Raw genomic sequence first — 20604 nt, forward strand, 5'->3', positions numbered from 1 at the left:
GAGGATCAAATTCAGAAAATAAGGGAAGTAATAATCAGCCCGGAACAAGTGGAATTGAAAAAAAAGCACGTCCAATCGGGCTCAGAATTAAAAGACAAAGAGTAAAAGACAAAGTAGAACTTCATAAAGACGCTCAAAAACGTTGGTGCTATATACATGAAGAGCAGGTTAGAGATTATGAAAGCAGTGGAATTCGAAAGGCTCAAAAAAAAAAATATGATATACATGCAGAGAAAGGTAAAGAATATGAAAGCAGTAAAATTCGAAAGTATTGTAGCATCCCAGGCAGGTTGAAGCCTTTTTTTTTTTTTTTTTGAGTGACTGTTAGGTTCGATTGAGGGAGGGTGGAGTACAGCACGGAAGACTAACAGTGGGGTATTGATTGATGCAGTAAGGGGGGGGGGGGTCGGGACGGGAGGAGGGGTTGAAGAAGGTGCTGGAAGGTTGTGTTTGGGGTTACGAAGTTGGCGTTCTTTTTCTTCATTGTTCAAGTAAAACTTTTGTGAGTCTTTACTACGTCTGTCTGTTTTTTTTGTTTTTTTTTTTTACTTCTTCTCTGTTCAAGCCGGACAGGGAAGTCGCCACAGAATCAAAAAAAGATAGTAAAGATCACATTAGCACAAACAAAAGGAAATTATTACTCGAAAAAAGGGAAAATAATCATCACGGACCAGGTGTAAGTGAAAAAATAGCAGGACAAAGCGAGGTTATTAATAAAAGACAGAGTATAAAACAAAGTAAAACATCATAAAAAGGTTAAAAAACAAGGGGACCAAACACATGCAGAGCAGGTTATAGATAATGAAAACAGTGGAATTCAAAAGACTCAAAAAAAAAAAAAAAAAAACGTAGGTGCGAAACACATGCAGAGCAAGATACAGAATATGAAAGCAGAGAAAAACGACAGTGTCGAAACAAAGAAAGTAAACATCGCATTAGCGCAAACAAAGAGAAATTATTACTCGGAGAAATAACGAAAAGGCGAATAGAGATTAAATATATGAACATAGGTGGTATGTCTGAAGTATGTAAATATTGTAAGGCTTTGAAGTTTAAGTCAGAGAATTTCAAAAATGGGGTTTACCTCACATGCATTTATTGGTTACTTTGCAAAAAAATAATTAACTGCTGATGATGCAGATCGTTTTGTCTGTGCTGAAATTCCAAACAGAGAAACCTGAATTATGGTACAAAGTCATTAAACACGTCTCACGGACCTCATTTAAAAGATTCAGCATGTTGGGACTCTAAAGATTCCAAATATTGTTTTTAAAGAAGTTCTGAAATAAAAGTGAAACTAATGAAATCGCAACAATTCAAAGGAAAAAAAAATCTTAAAAGTGTGTATCTGGAAAACCAAACATGGGGGTTGGCGAGCGAAGCCCCCTAGTATAAAAGAACGAAGTAGGGGGAAATGGAGGAAGAGCCGCGAACAGCTAAGAGCAAAAAATTAATTAAACAATTGAGAACGGAGCGAGTTAAGCATACAAGCATGTTCATAAGGGAAACAAAGCACGGTGTAAAACGTAAGTTTAAATTAAGTTTATAGAAACGCTCCCGCTGCGGATTGCAATAACATATTCGCGAGATAAAAGTTTCATGAGAACACACGAGGTATAAACGAACCACACGCCGTGGCGCAACGTTAGGGGCAACAGTTTCAACCATTCTATGCTCTGCTTCTCGCAACTGAAAGACGGCACATGGCGGATGTTAGCCGACTTGCTGACCGCAACGTTAGGGGCTTCAACTATGGCGCTGACGCCACATCTCAGTGCCAACACTTTGCAGACTGTACTTAAAAGACACGCCCTCCTCACTGGACAGTTAAAAACACCAATCAAACTAACGATGACATCAAGTATTACCCAATCAAAAGTAGGAAAGGAGGCATCTTCATAAAATGCGTGTGGGATGATTTGCATGAGACGCTGCTTTAAAAAAAAAATGATAAAAAAAATACGGGATAAATCCCGTCCAGTATTGATTCAAAATGGGACGCGCAATTTCATTCTCAAACGCGGCACGATTCCGTATTTTAAAGGACGGGTGGCAACCCTACAGTGCCAGGTAACCACCCATACAATCAGATTGTGATTCAGACTAGGAATGCAATGAATGTAATTACCCCGATCTACATACAAGGCGAAAGTCTTGCAACATTCAAAGATGATGGTTTGGGATAAGTACACCATACAACATAAAAGAGCTTATGAAGCCTTGAACCGAAAAAAGAAAGATCTCAGAGATCGTAAAAAAAAAAATAGGAGGTAATGTCGTTTTACTCGCTGTAGATTTTAGTCAAACATTACCAGTTATTTCACGAGGGAGACCAGCAGATGAACTCAACGCGTGTTTAAAATCCATGCTTCTCCCACGCTCGGTTATATGTCGCGTGTTCTCAGGTAGGTGCACCAAAAAATGTATACATTTAAGCATGTAATGGGCAAACAAAAAATGAGGTATACCCGAAGGCACTGCAGTAGTACTTAATGTAACTTTACTTCTTAAATGTTAATGTTTTACTGTTTAATAATTTATACGCTTCTTATATGTTGTTCAAATTCTTTTATCAAAATACCACTGACAGCGCAATGCACGATAACATGGAGTGAATACACCATACGCATCCGCCCACGGCTGCCCTGCTGTGCGCAGATAGGAGTTGATTCTACAATAAAATAAAATAAACATAAAAAGAGTAAAACAATCATCACCCATAAACCGTGTGTGTGTGTATATATGTGTATATATATATGTTGATATGTGGATGTGTATATGTGTATATATATATATATATATATATGTAGATATGTATATATATATGTGTATATGTATATGTATATATGTTTATATGTGTGTGTGTGTATTTTATATATATAAAACACAGCAACACTCATAACAATGACAACACAATTACATTGACAATCATGTTACGTTATTTTTAAAATGTTTCCTTTTTTTTTCATAACCTCTTTAACACACTACTTCTCCGCTGCGAAGCGCGGGTATTTTGCTAGTATATATATATATATATATATATATATATATATATATATATAATATAAATGATTATTTTTGTCTAGTTCATGCTCTTTTAAAATACATATAAAGTTAAATTGATAGTAGACTCAGTTTCCTAGGTGTTTGTGGAACTGGAAAATAATTTGCATATTGTATTACACTACAGTAATCCCTCCTCCATCGCGGGGGTTGCGTTCCAGAGCCACCCGCGAAATAAGAAAATCCGCGAAGTAGAAACCATATGGTTATATGGTTATTTTTATATTGTCATGCTTGGGTCACAGATTTGCGCAGAAACACAGGAGGTTGTAGAGAGACAGGAACGTTATTCAAACACTGCAAACAAACATTTGTCTCTTTTTCAAAAGTTTAAACTGTGCTCCATGACAAGACAGAGATGATAGTTCTGTCTCACAATTAAAAGAATGCAAACATATCTTCCTCTTCAAAGGAGTGCGTGTCAGGAGCACAGAATGTCACATAGATAGAGAAAACAATCTCTAGCAAACAAATCAATAGGGCTGTTTGGCTTTTAAGTATGCGAAGCACCGCGGCACAAAGCTGTTGAAGGCGGCAGCTCACACCCCCTCCGTCAGGAGCAGAGAGAGAGATAGAGAGAGACAGAGTTTGTTTTTCAGTCAAAAATCAATACGTGCCCTTCGAGCTTTTAAGTATGTGAAGCACCGTGCAGCATGTCGTTTCAGGAAGCAGCTGCACAAAAGATAGCAACGTGAAGATAATCTTTCAGCATTTTTAGACGAGCGTCCGTATCGTCTAGGTGTGCGAACAGCCCCCCTGCTCAATCCCCATACGTCAGGATCAGAGAAAGTCAGCGCAAGAGAGAGAGAAGAGTAAGCAATCTAGCTTCTCAGCCATCTGCCAATAGAGTCCCTTGTATGAAATCAACTGGGCAAACCAACTGAGGAAGCATGTACCAGAAATTAAAAGACCCATTGTCCGCAGAAATCCGCGAATCAGCAAAAAATCCGCAATATATATTTAAATATGCTTACATATAAAATCTGCGATGGAGTGAAGCCACGAAAGGCGAAGTGCGATATAGCGAGGGATCACTGTATATGTCCAGCTATTAATGGTTTTATTATGTGCCATGTGATCAGTTAACACAGCCTATATAAGCATTCATGATAAAATATAGCTGACAGATTATATAAATATATACTGTACATTGTAATCCATTGTCTGCTCTCAGTACATTTGTTATGAAATTATATGCACTTGAGTGTTTTTGTACTCTTCACAGCGAATTGAAGAAATAATGAAGAGAACAAGAAAGAGTGACATTTCTGAAATCAAGGTAATTTTGAAAACTTAATTTCTTTTTTGTACTTCTGTTTCATGTAGTGCATTTCTATATGTTTATTTGATTTTAAGCTGAATTGAATTTGTATATAGTACATTACTAGGTGTATAATTAATAATTTTACATCAAGTAGCTTAATCAGAAATATTCCAAGCGGGGCTATCACAAACAATTATTTTGTAAATGATTACTCTGTCAGCTACTTTAGCGATTGATAAATTGGTCAAAATTAGTTATTCGATTAAATAAAGTGGGTATATTAATGTGTAATGTACTTAAATATTTAATTTTATACATAAAATTTGTAAACATCAGAATATGAAAAAACAACTAAAATAACTCCAAGTAGACAAACGAGACAACATGTTAACCATAAAATATTTAATAATAATAATTCATTACATTTATGTAGGTACAAAATGATATTTTTGATTAATAATGGACTTATTAACATTATTGCAGCTTGAAACAAGACCAAAAAATTAGGCTTTTGTGTTCTTTTAAATCTATTCTAATACTCATTTTACATATATATATTTTTTTAAATCTGTCTTAGGTTGAGATGCATGCTTTTCATAGACATCATGAATATACTGTAGCTGGTAGGCATATTTGGCATAAAGCAGTTTAAGTATGTTTGTAAAGTCTATATCATATAAACTTATGTATATATGTACTTGCTAACCTCCTTAAGAGCTCGAGTAAATATTATCTGGCCCTGTTGATTTGTTTGATTTAATCTGAGCAGTACTTCTACCACTACAATTTCAAATCCTTTTAAAAATTTAAAATTCAGGCCACAGTCAACAGTTATGCCTAAATTCTTTACCTCTGTCTTGACTTTTAATCCTAATGCATCAAGTTTATTTCTAATAACCTCATTATATCCATTATTGCCAATCACTACAATTTCAGTTTTCTCTTTATTTAGCTTGAGAAAATTACTACTCATCCACTCAGAAACACAAGTAAGACATTGTGTTAGTGAAACAACAGAGTCGGGGTCATCAGGTGCTATTGATAAATACAGTTGTGTGTCATCAGCATAGCTATGGTAGCTCACGTTATGCCCCAAGATAATCTGACCTAACGGAAGCACATATATCGAAAAGAGCGGCGGACCCAGGATAGACCCTTGTGGAACGCCATATAGAATATTGTGTCTTTGAATTATAATTACCACAACTAACAAAGAATTTTCTACCTGCCAGGTAGGATTCAAACCAATTTAAGACACTGCCAGAGAGGCCCACTCACTGCCTAAGGCGATTTCTAAGACTATTGTGATCAATGGTATCAAATGTGGCACTTAGATCTAAGAGGATGAGAACAGATAAATGGCCTCGGTCTGCATTTACCCGCAAGTCATTTACTACTTTAACGAGTGCAATTTCTGTACCATGATTTGTTCTGAAACCCGACTGAAATTTATCAAGCATAGCATGTTTATTGAGGTGGTCATTTAGCTGCATAATGACTGCCTTCTCTAGAATTTTACTTAAGAAAGGCAGGTTAGAAATAGGTCTAAAATTTTCAAAAGCAGAGGAGTCGATTATTTTTCTTGAGTAGGTGTTTAACTACAGCAGTCTTAAGATGGTCTGGGAAGACCGTCGTATCTAATGACAAGTTTACTATGTCAAGAACACTATCAATTAGCACACCCAATACTTCTTTAAAAAAACTTGTTGGTATTGGGTCAAGAATGCAGGTGGAGGGTCTCAGTTGAGAAATTATTTTATATAAATCAGGTAAATCTATCCTGGTGAAAGAATTTAATTTGTTTATAACGGAGTACTGGGGCTTAAGAGGATGCGCAGTGTTGGGGAGATATACTATATTATTTCTAATATAATTAATTTTTTGATTGAAAAATATAGCAATAGCCTCACAAGTTTCACTGGAAGTATTCTGGAGGCATTCCATTGAGTTACCTGGGTTTAGCAGACGATCAATCATAGAGAATAAGACTCTGGGATTACTAGCATTGTTATTTATAATTCTAGAGAAATAGCAGCGCCTCTCAAGACGGACTGTGTTATTGTATTCTGTTATTTTAACCTTCAATATCTCATAGCGGATAGTTAGTTTAGTTTTTCTCCATTTACACTCAGCTCTCTGGCATGTTCTCTTTAAATCAGACACTCTTTGGGTCTTCCATGGTATAACAATGCTAGAAGATTTTTTAACTGTCTTTTCAGGTGCGACTATGTCAGCAGCAGCTCTCACCTTAGTATTAAATTTTTCCACCTTACTATTTACATTATCCTCGCTATTGTAGTTAGCACTACAAACGGACTGGTTGCTTAGAATGTTTGTAAATTTAGAAGCTGCTGATGAATCAAAGAAGCATTTTTTAACAATATGCTTCTCATGAATGTTTTCTATTTTCTATTTCTATTTCTATATTAAATAGTAAAAGAAAATGGTCTGATAGACCAATATCAATGATCTGATTCACATCAACTTTTAGTCCTTTAGTAATTACTAAGTCTAACGTATGACCTGCTTTATGTGTAGGCTGATTAACGAGCTGTCTCAAATCAAAAGAGTCCAGAAGGTTCATAAATTCTTTTACTTTTGGGTCACACTGTTTATCGATATGAAAATTAAAGTCACCAACTATTAGGAGCGCGTCATAGTTCGTAATTATAATTGACACCAAATCTGAGAATTCCTCAGAGAAAGACGCATTGTAATTTAGGAGGTCTATACACGGATAATACTAGAAACTGAGAAACTCAATGAATAACAACGGCAAGATACTCAAAGGACTTGAATTTACCAAAACGGACATCTTTACACTTTAACCGCCTTGAGTAAATGTTTGCTAAACCGCCACCTCTTTCCTTGTCGATATGCACAAGCAAAGCTGTAATTTCGAGGTGCAGATTCGATTCAAACAGCCGCGCTATCAGAGTTAAGCCACGTTTCACTTAGTGCAATAAAATCAATTTTCCTATCACTAAGAAGATTGTTGATGGAGAACGTCTTGTTGATTAATGCTCTTAACATTTAATAAAGCCATATTTAATGTTTCGGAAGAGCAGAGCTGAATTTTATGTGCGTTATGGGTATTCGAGATAGAAATTAAGTTATTTTTATTAGTGCCGCTCTGTGCGTATTTTTTTATTTAATCTTTAATCTGTTTTTATAGATTTAATACATTGTTCATCTAAAGGTGTAATTGTAATTTAATTTAATTTAATGCCGCACTGCCTAGATTTTTTTACATGCATTGAGGTTAGTTATTAGAGTAGTAATGCAGTGCACTGTTGTGGATGTCTTTATTAAAGAATTATCATGTCCTAGCAAAGCATTACGGAAAGGGTTAGGAGTAGAAATAGCGAGTCAAGGGAGACAAATTACCTTACCTGTACTATTTCTGATGCACTAAAATACTGAAAGAATCTCTTAAGGTCTTCTTTTGCCTTATCTGCTATAGTTCTCTCCAGCTGTCTTTTAGCCTCCCTAATATCCTCCTTAATGGTTGACCTTATGTTCTCATACAACCAACGATTCACTTTGGAATCATTAGTTTTATATGCTTTATAAAGCTCTCTTTCCTTTGCAGCTTCTTTTTTTAACTTTTATTAACTTTTTATTAACCCACTATGGAGTTTTTTTAATTTACTATTCCAAATTTAGGCATGTTTTACATGCAATGCAGGACAGGTACATTTTTAAACCTGTTTCACTGCTCCTTGACTGTCTCCACATCTAAAAGCTTATCCCAGCCTATCTTCCTTAGACTTTGCCGCATCTGCTCAAAATTTGCCCTACCAAAGTTAAACTTAACAATTTTAGTCTTTGCATCCACACTCTTAGAAAACACTGAGAATTGTATTATATTATGGTCACTTGACCCTTGTGGTTCAATCACCTGTACACCCTCAATTTTATCTTGATTATTAGAAAATACTAAATGCATACATGCTTCACCCCACATTGGTGCTTTAACATACTGTGTTAAAAAACAGTCACTGATTACTTTTAAAAACTCCTGCTTTTGTGCTCCTCCATTTGTAAGGTTGTCCCAGTTAATATTCGGATAATTAAAGTTCCCCATGACTATAATATCCCCCTGTAAACTTGATTTTTTAATATTACTAAAAATATTACATTACTGTCTGCATTGGGTGGTCAATAACACACTTCTAAAATAAAGGTTCTTTTCCTAATGCTTTTCTGGCAAAGCCATATGTCCTCACTAAGATGGGACTCATTGTCCAACTGAAGAGGAATTGTATTTAAATTCTGTTTGACATAAATAGCAACTCCACCTCCTTTTCTGTTCTGTCTGTCCTTCCTAAAAAATGTGTATCCCCTCTATGTTATACTCATCCCCATCTTATTATTTAACCAGGTTATTGCTATAAAATCATAATTATGTTCTGCTACATACAGCTCCAACTAGCTATTTTTAATGTGTTACTCCTTCTACACTTAAATGTTGAGTTAGAATTTACATTGCTATGCATTTTTATTTCTACACCGTTGTTTGTTCCGCCTTGTATAGTTCTAAACCTGGCCTGTCCTAAACTCCCTGCCCCTGAAATACCGTGGCTCTAACCTTTGTCCCGACATTAGTCTTTAGCGTGAATTTGTTAAGTTAACCAATTTTCACAACATTACAAGAACTATTGTCAACAGCTAAGTAAGTGTCAGTGGGTTACACAAGGCAATGTTGACTTTTCCTTTGCTATGCTTCACTGTGCTCCCTCAGGTGTTTCTGCATTAAGTTAGTGTTGTTGTGGAACACCGTCTATTTTTTACACAATGAACGACCATTTTCCCAGATTTTTGTGTGAAATACTCACACACAGTGGAGAATTGTTCCTTATATTTGTAAGAACCTTCTTCCACTGGATATAGTGCAGCTACTGCCATAATTAGCTTATTCAAAAATAGTACAGGGAGTCACTGGCATGTGTTTTGAGGAAGGGGCAAAGATAATTAGTCAATTTAGAAAATGTAATTCAATTAATATTTGTTGTTGTTTGGTCAATGGCAGCAATTAATTGTGGCAGCTGTAATTTATATTATGCTTCACTGAATTGGTTTAAAAGGTAATCTGTAAGGTTGAAGGGCACAGTGGCAATTTTAAAATCATAAGTTTTAAAGTCAGTTCTGAATAGGCCTGTTAGCACTTAAACTATTGCTGGATGAGTTAATTTCTTAGAAGCCATTGTATGATTTCCAATTAGATTACAAATTTTATCTGCTCATAGTCGAATAAAATTAAATTAGAGTGTACTGCTAAATTGAATATGGGTAGCTATTTATTCAAAGGTCATGACAAATTTAGCAAATATTTCTGTGGGTATAGTATCTTAAGAGGATGAGGAACCCTGTTTTCATAATGGATTATCACATTTGATAGTATTGTATGATTGACATTACCTCAGGAGTCAAATTGCTTGCAGTTTTAAAAGGATCATAATGGCTAGAAAAGTTATTTCTTAGTATGAAAATGAAATGAACATTTTTTTCATTCTTCAGAAAGAAGAAGTTAAGGAGCAAGGCCTGACTGCAGAAAATATACTAAAGCCAATTGAAACAAATGCTCGTCAAGATCAAGGTGAACAACAGGAACTGAGAAAAACCTCAATCTTACAACAAAAAGTTAATTGTTTCAATGTATAAAAACAATTATAATTTAGTACAAAGAAAACATTTGACAGTTGCTTCTTCAAAAAATGTTATTTAAAAAATAATACCATGCTTATTGTTAAGTACAGTGAGCCCCAAAGTGCAAGTGGAAGAAAATGTCATTAACAGTATTGGAGAGGTGGCAACATTAAGAGGTGACAGCAATTAAACACAACCTGTGTGTGCGTGTGTACGTACGTATCATATGTCACCATACTGAGAAAGCCCAGTAGCAAACGCAAATGGAATATGATGTGGCACTCCATAGTATTGTTGCATTCTGTGATAAAAACCAAGGCTGTAAAGTTTTATATAACACAATTAATAAATATGTATGAACACATTTGAAATAATGAACACATAATTGACAGCTTTCTTCAATAACCATTGTACTTTTTAAATTTTTAAATCCTAACTACCATTGTGTGGATAGTCCACTTCGTAATGTTGCCACTACTTGTATTTTACATATACCATGCTGCCACCACCCCAATTTTGTGTGCACCACCTCTGTCTCTCCTGCAATTTTTGCTAACACTACCTCTTAAAATATGACAGGTGTTAGAATTGTATGCCACCTCTTTTAATGTCACACTTTGGACAGCTATAGCTAAAGTTTTCTAGTGGGGTTACTATGCATAAGTCTAATCTAGTTAAACAGCCATCTCTTCTAGTCTTCTATTCTGCCTGCAACTGATAATCAGAAATGGTAATTATTATAAATGCAAAACACAAAGAAACACAGTAGTCATTATGTACAGATCAATGAAGTGCACTGCCTAATTTTGTAGCTGTTTTTAATTGAATGTAATTTTAAAAGTAAGTCTACAGTGGAACTTCTTTGTTGAACTTGTAACTGAAAAAAATCAATTTTCTAGACAATGGAAAAGTGGAGAAAAAGGTTTTAGAAGAGTACATAACTGATGGATCTTGTTCTGAAGTAAATTTTAAGGATGTAAAGCCAACTGAGCCTTTAAATATTAACTCTACTGAAATGAAGCCTGCACCTGTTGATGATTCTGCAGATGAGGTTCAGTCAATGGATGTCAGGTAATGCAGCAGATGTAAAGTTTATACGTATAATACTGCTAACACTGTTGTATTAAGAAGACTGAATTTTAACATCCATTAAGTGCCCGCAAAATTATTTTATTTTATGGTAGTAGAGATTACATTAAATCACATTTTGCTAAGAAAGTGGTGGATGGTAAGGAGAGGAGTCTTTTTTAAGTGACTAGACTGCTGCACTTAATACTGAAGATTAAAGGCTTTTATGCTGTTTTTAATATGAGGAATTTCCTTATAAATGAACGAGAAAGATACTGTCACAACTTTGTGTATGGACTTGGTACGAGAAACCCATTAAATAGGCACGAGATATGCATATAAAGCACTGTATGTATTTACATTATCATAGAGTAACTCAAAAAGTAAATGGATTCTGCACAATTGTGTTTTTTTATCTTTCCTGGAGTGTTCAGTCTGCCCAAATTACTCCGAAGGCACAAAATAAAATCATCCGATTATCCCATAATATTCCAATTTGTTGGGTTTTTTTTTTGTTCCACCACCCCCCCGTACTTTCGTACCATCTAAATAGTTACATTTTTTGAAACTCCACTGTGATTTTAAAATGTCATTAACCACCATAAATTAGTTTTGTTTACTTATTTTAGCAGCCTTATGATATTTGTGAGACTGAGTTGTTGAAAGCCTATTATTTATAGTGTCATGAGAGTGTTTTTGACTTGCCACAACTGAAGCCATTTATCCATTACATTCAGGACATGACTCCAAAGTCCTACTTGAGTCTTTGTATAGTGAATGTGTGTTTTATCCAAATTCCGGCATTCATGCTATTTTTGATTTGATTGGCCCCATTTGGTAGTATTGTCACATGTTGTACTCTCCAAATCTGCACTAAAAATCTATCATTTATTATATAACATACAGTGTTGCATAAAATAAGTGTAACCGCTCATTTTAATGTTTTGCAAAAGTGAAGCCAGAATATGTAAAGAGGTTAGCCTGGGTAACAACTTAATGGGAAACCTGTAATTATGATGCCAGGAAAAATTAGTAAACTATTGCAGAACTATTAAGGTACATAATCAATGTTCATGCATCTTTACTTACTATGGGAAATGTTAGTCTATATTCGCAATGGCCATTCAAAACTTGTAAGCAACATAGGGAAACCCTTGAAATGGTAAACTGTTTAAATATTGAGAATGTTTTCTGCTTTCCACTAGCACAGCTGATGCAAAACAATAATGATTAGGTGATTCTACTCCCACAAATTTTCCCAGACTTTTTGTATCTGTTCAAAAGGTGGCTTGATTTTCACTTAATTAAATTCAATGCAATTCCGAAAATCTTGCACTGAAATGCAAGCTGTACAGTATTTGCATTTATATAGTATAAACCCATTGAGAATTTGAAAAATTATGATATTTTTCATTCTCATGTGTTTCTCCTCATTGAAATATACAGTAAGATTCAGTATATGGATTATTTTGCATCAAAGTATAACGTGTATGCTAATTACATCAGATGTGACAGAAATATGTGAGCTTCTCCACTTAACATTGCATGGAGAATATCACTGCAGTGCTATTTTTGCTTTTTTTTCCAAAAAGAATACTATGTCAACATAAACCTTTACATTCTTGTCAAGGTTTGCTTCTTGTAGGTTGTTATCACCTATCTTGCATTTGTAATTAAAGTTTAATTTACCAACATGTAATACTTTACATTATTCTTCACTTTACAAATGGTTGGCCAGTCTTAAAAATTATTTAAGTAATTTTCAATTATCTATCTGCATCCTCAGTATTGGCTGTTCCTCCTATTTTAGTATCATTTGGCAGATCCTCAGAATTAGTGTTAATAATGTAAGTTGGACTCCAGTGATGGCCTCACCAATATAAAGCATTGTATTGTTGTGTATATTCTGTCTCTAGCATATTAACCTGCTTAAAATTAAACTTTCCAAGGTACTGCTTTATATCAATGGTACAGCAACAACATTTATTTATATAGCACATTTTCATACAAAAAGTAGCTCAAAGTGCTTTACATAATGAAGAGAAGAAAAATAAAAGACAAAATAAGAAATTAAAATAAGACAACATTAGTTAACATAGAAAGGAGTAAGGTCCGATGGCCAGGGTGGACAGAACTTTATTATATACTTTTTGCATCCCTGAATGCATAATGTCATAGACTTGACTTTTGCCTGCTACTCCTGCTACCTGTTTAAAAGTGTCTTACATATTTCTTTACAAAGACTCTCCTTGTTCGGTATATCATAACTTGAGATTTATCACTTTTCATTGTAGCCCTGTCTCCAAAGAAGAGCTCATATCTATCCCAGAATATTCTCCAGTAAATGAAATTCACCAGAATGGAATGAGCAACTCCAAGGCCCTTGAAGATTTATTAGATTTAACTGGACATATTGCAACCTATCCTAAAACAACGAGTGCTACAATGGGTCTGGGAGACTGCAACAAAAATCTGATTGATGGATTCTGTGGTTCAGGACAGGAGACCCAGCTGATTGAATCAATAACTCAGGCTGTTGAAAAAGTTAATATTCAGTAAATAAGGTACCTGAATTTAATTTATGGTAAATGACTGAACAAAACTTGTCTTGGTTTCTGATTACTCATTTATTTAATTCTGGGTTCATTGTCTCTCAGCTTCTTGGACGAGCTACTGAGTTAGTTATCTCTATTATGTGACAATTATATTTGTTCCAAATGGTGTCAACTCCCTTTCTAATTTTGTGCATACTTTTACTGAAAGTGTGATTGATCGACACTTACTCAATTTCAGATGCTCAATATTTTACATGAAGAATCCTTACATTTTTGACTTGAATGAAGCAACTGAAGACAAGAAAATTATTGAAAAAGTAGAATCTTGTACTGAAATGCAGAATTAGCATCCCAGCTATCTTGAATTTATAATGTTTTGAGTCATTTTTCAAACATTTGAAAACTGAAGTTAATTAACCAAAAGAAATCTTCTAATTCCCATGTTAATTTAAGAACTATTATGGAATATTGGTCTTTCAGATTTATTTTAAAAACAGGGTTAATTTGTTCAATGGTAACACATCATGTAGCCCCTATCAACCAAACATTTCTTAAACAGTAGTTACTGGTCTGCACATTCTTTGTCGTACAACTCCTAACCTGCTTCAATTTGTTGGCGGTTTGAACTTAATAGAAATTTTTTAGGTCTTGCCATAGCCTATCAGTTAGGTTAATATCACAATTTTGACTTGATCTTTCAAAAAAACATTTTTCCCTCTTAATTCCTTGCTTGGTAGCCTTGTGTTAACATTTAAAATGCTCTTACTAAAAGCTCCATTTTTAGCATAACTTTAAATTACCGTTTTTCTTTTTGTTTCTGAACTTATTTAATAGTCTTATTTGTGTATATTTTTGTACCTATTTATGTGTTTATTTATTTAAAACACTTCTATAAAAAGCCAAATTTCCCCCTGAGGACAAATACTATTTCAACGTATTTTAGTTCAAGTCAGTACTCATATTTCCTCCAGCAGTGACAAGTTATCAAGGTCCATGGGCAGAAAAGTCCCAAATCATGACAGTCCCACCAACATGCTTGATTGTGGGGATTGAGATTATTATGGTAATTAGTATAGGCTTTCATAAGATTTGGCAAAAATCTATTCAAACTGAACAATATCATCCAGATGCAAGCAGTGATGTTAATTTTGGTAACAATGGTTTTCTCCTGACTACCCTCCCAACAAAGCAATTACTGGTCCTCTTCTATCATGCTGTTTAAGTATGAATATGGACTTCAGCTGCAGCAAGAAGGTTATGGAGATCTTTTGAACAGATCCTGTGTATCTTTTACATATACAGTCATGGCCGAAATTATCGGCACCCCTGGAATTTTCCCAGAAAATGCACCATTTCTCCCAGAAAATGATTGCAATTACAAATGTTTTTGTATATACATGTTTATTTCCTCTATGTGCATTGGAACAACACAAAAAAACAGAGAAAAAAAGCCAAATCTGACATCATGTCACACAGAACTCCAAAAATGGGCCAGACAAAATTATTGGCACCCTTTCAAAATTGTGGGTAAATTGTTTTATTCCAAGCATATGATGCTCGTTTGAACTCACCTGTGGCAAGAGACAGGTGCTGGCAATATAGCAATCACACCTGAAGCCAGTTAAAATGGAGAAAAGTTGACTCAACCTTTCTGTTGTGTGTCTGAGTGTGCCACACTAAGCATGGAGAACAGAAAGAAGAGCAGAGAATTGTCTGAGGACTTGAGAACAAAAATTGTGGAAAAATATCAACAATCTCAAGGCTACAAGTCCATCTCCAGAGATCTTCATGTTCCTTTGTCCACTGTGCGCAACATAATCAAGAAGTTCACAACACATGGCACTGTAGCTAATCTCCCTGGACGTGGACGGAAGAGAACAATTGATAAAAGACTGCAATGAAGGATAGTCCGAATGGTGGATAAACAACACCAATCAACTTCAAAACATATTCAAGCTGTTCTGCAGACTCAGGGTGCAACAGTGTCTGCTCGTACTATCCGTCGACATCTGAACGAAATGAAACACTATGGCAGGAGAGCCAGGAGGACCCCACTGCTGACACAGAAACATAAAAAAGCCAGACTGGAGTTTGCCAAAATGTACTTGAGGAAGCCAAAATACTTCTGGGCGAACGTCTTGTGGACAGATGAGACCAAGGTAGAGCTTTTTGGTAAAGCTCATCATTCTACTGTTTACAGAAAATGGAGTGAGGCCTACGAAGAAAAGAACACAGTACCTACAGTCAAACATGGTGGAAGTTCTAAGATGTTTTGGGGATGTTTTGCTGCCTCTGGCACTGGATGTCTTGACTGTGTGCAAGGCATCAGATAGATAGATAGATAGATAGATCATGACATCTGAAGACTACCAAAAGATATTGGGGCGCAATGTAGGGCCCAGTGTCAGAAAGCTGGGTCTGCGTCAGAGGTCATGGGTGTTCCAGCAGGACAATGACCCCAAACATACCTCTAAAAGCACTCAGAAATGGTTGAAGACAAAGCGCTGGAGAGTTCTGAAGTGGCCAGCAATTAGTCTGGATCTAATTCTGATTGAACACTTATGGAGAGATCTCAAAATTGCTGTTGGGAGAAGGCGCCTTTCAAATCTGAGAAACCTTGAGCAGTTTGCAAAAGAAGAGTGATCAGAAATTCCAGTTGAGAGGTGTAACAAGCTTGTTGATGGTTATAGGAAGCGCTTGATTTCAGTTATTTTTTCCAAAGGGCGTGCAACCAAATATTAAGTAGAGGGTGCCAATAATTTTGTCCAGCCCGGTTTTTGAGTTTTGTGTGAAATGATGTCAGATTTGGCTTTTTTTCTCTGTTTTTTGTGTTGTTCCAATGCACATAAAGGAAATAAACATGTGTATACCAAAACATTTGTAATTGCACCAATTTTCTGGGAGAAATGGTGCATTTTCTGGGAAAATTCCAGGGGTGCCGATTAATTTCAGCCATGACTGTAGTGTATAACTATCTTGTTTAATCTCAGAGTAATTTTGAAGAACATCAATATCTGCTATTTGTATTACAGGAGACTGACGCATCAAAAATGTTTTGAATGTTCGTTTCCTGACTGTTTCCAGACTTAAGAGCTTTTGAGGTTGTCTGAGTTATGTGCATTACACTAACCTATACAGTATATTTAAGAACACATCAGCAATATTTCTTACTTTCATACAGGGTATCTCCAATATCTGTCTTCCTGGTGGTTGACTATTTAATTAATTATGCCCAATTACTAACTTGATACTCTTGCCTCATCCAGTAAACTAACCTTGTGGTTCACTTACTTTTGAACATGACCCAGTTCTTTTTTACACATTTCTCATTTTATATTACATGTATCAGTTTATCCAAGTAATATGTAAAATTTGTGAATTCAAATCCTTTTTATTTTAGGAACAAATAAGGACTTTTATTAATTTAACAAGGGGTTAACAGTAAAAATGTAGCAGTCAAGTATAGATTTGATGAAGAATTGAAAAAAATGTTATATTACTTGCTTTATGAATCACCCATGTTTACTGATATTTTTGTAATTTAATAATATACATCTTGAAATGTTTCCAGAATTTATTAAGCTTGTTCTGAACTTATCCATTTAAGGGGAGTGAAACTCTGTGATCAGGAATAGTTCTCAATGCTCTTTCAAGCCTGAAATCGAGACAACTGCATCTTTAGACTTATCTGAACATTTTTTATTCTTTTTTTTTTTTTTTTACTTTTTCTTACAGGCTTCATCAAATGAGAAACATGCTGTTTTAGACCAATTGTCAGCTGCTACAGTCTGAGAAGGCCAAGTCATCTATAGAAGCTTTCTTCTTGCAGCCTATCTAAGCTAGAACATTTTGAAAAAATGAAATGAAAACAGCTGAATGTCTCAAAAACGTTCCAGAATACGAACTAGTCTGAAATAAGTTTGCCCAGATTTAAAATAAGATTTGCAGCTGCTCTTTGTCTTTCATTTACAATTTGTTTTACCCTTTTAGTATTTTCTTTTTATATCTTAATCAGATTTAAATTATTTTTAGTTGTATTATCAAAATTCTACATGGAATAGACTATACTGTATGTATTCAATTGAAAGCACTGTGAATGTGTGCCATTTTTTTTTTATAAAATGTGAGAATGTCTGACTTTCCTAAGTGAGGCTGCAACTATGAAATGTACAGTAGGTTAGAATGATGATACAGTAAGTGAAAGTGTATTTTTTTTAATCTCCAATTTGCAGAATGTTATTGTCAACTGAAGATATATTGTACATAGTTATGAGATACTCTGTTGTAGGGTAAGGGATGAAGACAAGCGGTATAGCATTCCTTCATTCTTGCCCACTTGATTCTGAGTCTTCTTCAGTTATCTAGGATAAGAATGGTTTACACAGATTTCCACAGGAAGCATCAGATCTTAAATGTTGCATATTGCAGTTGTGTAGCAGTAATTAAGAGCAGATATTACTCACAGATGTTGACTCAGTTGAAGAACACGTTAGACTCATCTCCCCCCCCCCCCCCCCCCATTATTTCTTCAGAATACACATCCAGAAGTGGCCTTCAAACACCACAGAATGTCACTTCTTATTTAAAAAGAAAATAAAATATAGCCACATTTTTCCATTTGTGACATTTTTTCCATATTACTTGCTTTGTCCTTTTTTTTGTCACCCTACCTGTTTAATTATTCAAATGTGCTTTAGTATTTTAAGTTCACAGTGCGTTCTGACATGTATATGTTTTAAATAAACAAAAACAGACTCAGCTAGTGGTTTAGGTAAAGTATATATGCAGTTATCATAATCATCATGGAAAAAAACTGTTGGTTTTGGCACAAAATTGGTACCATATTATGCTGTTGCATTGGAAAGTTTTTCACATACTTACTTGGGTAAAATAACTGATTCAGTATGCAGGATCATGAAATGATACGAAATTCAGTTGTTTTGAGTTACTTGTCTCATTGTTCTATAGTTTGCTTAATGTCCTCTAACTTTTGTTTTGGGTTTTTGTTTAATATTCTGTTTTGTATAACTATTCAAATTTAAATCTTATCACACATACACTAAAAAACTTAGTTTCAATTATAGATGATTAAAGGTTGCGAATCATCAACTAGTAATCTGTAATATTAAATTGTTTTACAAGTAATACATTATATTAAAGTAGTCTTTCCTTGTTTTTCTGTCATAACATAATTATGCTACTTGCTTTATGTGTGAAAGTTGGTTTGTACATTATGTAAGTACATGTATATTTTTTTAAGAAGCATTGTGAGTAATGTCTGTTTTAACTGAAGTGTGGCATGATGCATATAGTCTTCCATGTGGCTTTTTGATGCAAAGAGGTTGTTGAAGCATCTCTCTGTATCTGCAGCACAATATCTGCTCTCATACAAAATCTTCAGCATGTGCAAATAATCAGACTGTCAGCCGTTACAAATTGCTTACCCATTCCCATATATTCTTACAGCAAATAATAAACCAAAAGGATACACAAAAATTTGACTAAAAAACTTTTGATGAGTCGTTTTTCAATTCTTCATGCTCTTTGTTTTCTGATGTCTGCACCTGTGTAGTTTCTATTTTATATTTGACAAGTTAAATGTCATATTAATGTACAGGAAACTGACAAAAACAAGGAAACACGTGAGAAACTCGGAATATTTTGAAAGTAGGAATTTCTAAACGTGTTGCCACTGAATTAACTGAACAGTTCATTCCTTATGATGCTTAAGATCATGGATAAAAATGAAAACACAGCTGATTATTATTTTCACTACAGTAGCCCAACAAAGAGTTTTCATTAGTTTTGAGAAACTTGTCACATATTTGGCAGGAGGTTTGGCGGTGAAGGCTGTATTCATGAGTAACAGTGGCTAAGGTGATGTTGCCATGGATGTCTGAGGGAAATATATCAGTTAGGAATAACTGTACATGAAACACTTTGTATTGAAAATATAAGAGACTAGCAATTGTGGATCATTTAATTGCAAATGTCACTCTAAAGTAGGAGCAAGATGTTTCATCAAGAACAATTCTTCCATTGGTCAGGCTGTGGCGCACAGGTCCTTTACTACAACTAAAATGCATTTTTGGTAGTAAGTGGTGCAGAGAACATATGGTAAGCATTTGTTATATGAACTGCAAAAACCATCATGTGGTCAGACAAATTATTCTTTACTTTGTGCCCTGTGCTTCGTGGTTAGGCTCCAATTCCACTGTGACCCTTCTCAAGATTAAGTGGGCTTAGAAGACAGTGTGGTATTTCATAAATACACCTGTATTGCAATTTTTAAGTATATTTTTTTTTATAACTAGTGATTTTTCATAAGAGTCTAAAGATTTGTATTTGACCCTTTAGGTGGCGCAGTGGCAGTGCTGCTGCTTTGCAGTAAGGAGACTGTGGAAGATTGTGGGTTCGCTTCCCGGTTCCTCCCTGTGTGGATAGCGCTTTGAGTACTGAGAAAAGCGCTATATAAATGTAATGAATTTATTTATTTTATTTTCACATCTACAGTATGTACAGTACGTTGGCTAATATATTCCTCCAGTGCCTTGGGTTTCAAGCTGTCTTAACTGTGCTTAGGCAGCAGACTTTAAACCACAAGGTACAGTGTCTGGCTCTCACTGGTGCATAACAGAATGAGGAAGACCCAGTGCTGACCTGAATTCACATTCATCCTACGTGAGCTATTCCAGAATTTTTATATCCTTATGGTATGGAGTGACTTCTTGCTGCAAAGTAGACAGGCACACTGCAGCTTTGAAGGGAAGCACCTCATTGGTAATGATGTTCACACTGATGTGTTGCTCTACTCCTAACAAGGTACAGTACATGATGTGTGCTGTGAAAATGAGCTGCTACCACCAGCACCAACCTGCATGACTGAAATGTGGTTTGGAGGACTCATGGGATTTTGTCTTTTGCCGTGGCCAGTCTTGCTCCTAGAAGGCTACAGGTTTTTGTTCAAATTGATTTTATTTTATGTATTTGTTTTTGTTTTTATTC

The 20604-nt window shown here is 35.1% G+C and overlaps 1 protein-coding gene across 8 annotated transcripts in view; it reads left to right on the forward strand.

Moving 5' to 3' along the window:
- Window positions 1-19095, forward strand: part of LOC114650028 (MAP7 domain-containing protein 2-like) — a 203859-nt gene extending 184764 nt beyond the window's left edge. For 7 of the 8 annotated variants that reach the window (XM_051926906.1, XM_051926905.1, XM_051926904.1 and 4 more), the window contains 5 exons: window positions 4289-4342; window positions 9848-9926; window positions 10876-11047; window positions 13339-13608; window positions 17335-19095. In XM_051926906.1, the coding sequence (XP_051782866.1) occupies window positions 4289-4342; window positions 9848-9926; window positions 10876-11047; window positions 13339-13603 (570 nt within the window). In that variant the 3' untranslated portion in view covers window positions 13604-13608; window positions 17335-19095. Of the gene's footprint in view, window positions 1-4286; window positions 4343-9847; window positions 9927-10875; window positions 11048-13338; window positions 13609-17334 lie in introns of those variants that run through there. The other variant, XM_051926910.1, reaches the window with a different exon arrangement.
- The last annotated feature ends 1509 nt before the right edge of the window (window positions 19096-20604 follow it).

Source organism: Erpetoichthys calabaricus, chromosome 4, assembly GCF_900747795.2.
Source record: "Erpetoichthys calabaricus chromosome 4, fErpCal1.3, whole genome shotgun sequence".
In the NCBI taxonomy this organism is placed as follows: Eukaryota; Metazoa; Chordata; class Cladistia; order Polypteriformes; family Polypteridae; genus Erpetoichthys; species Erpetoichthys calabaricus.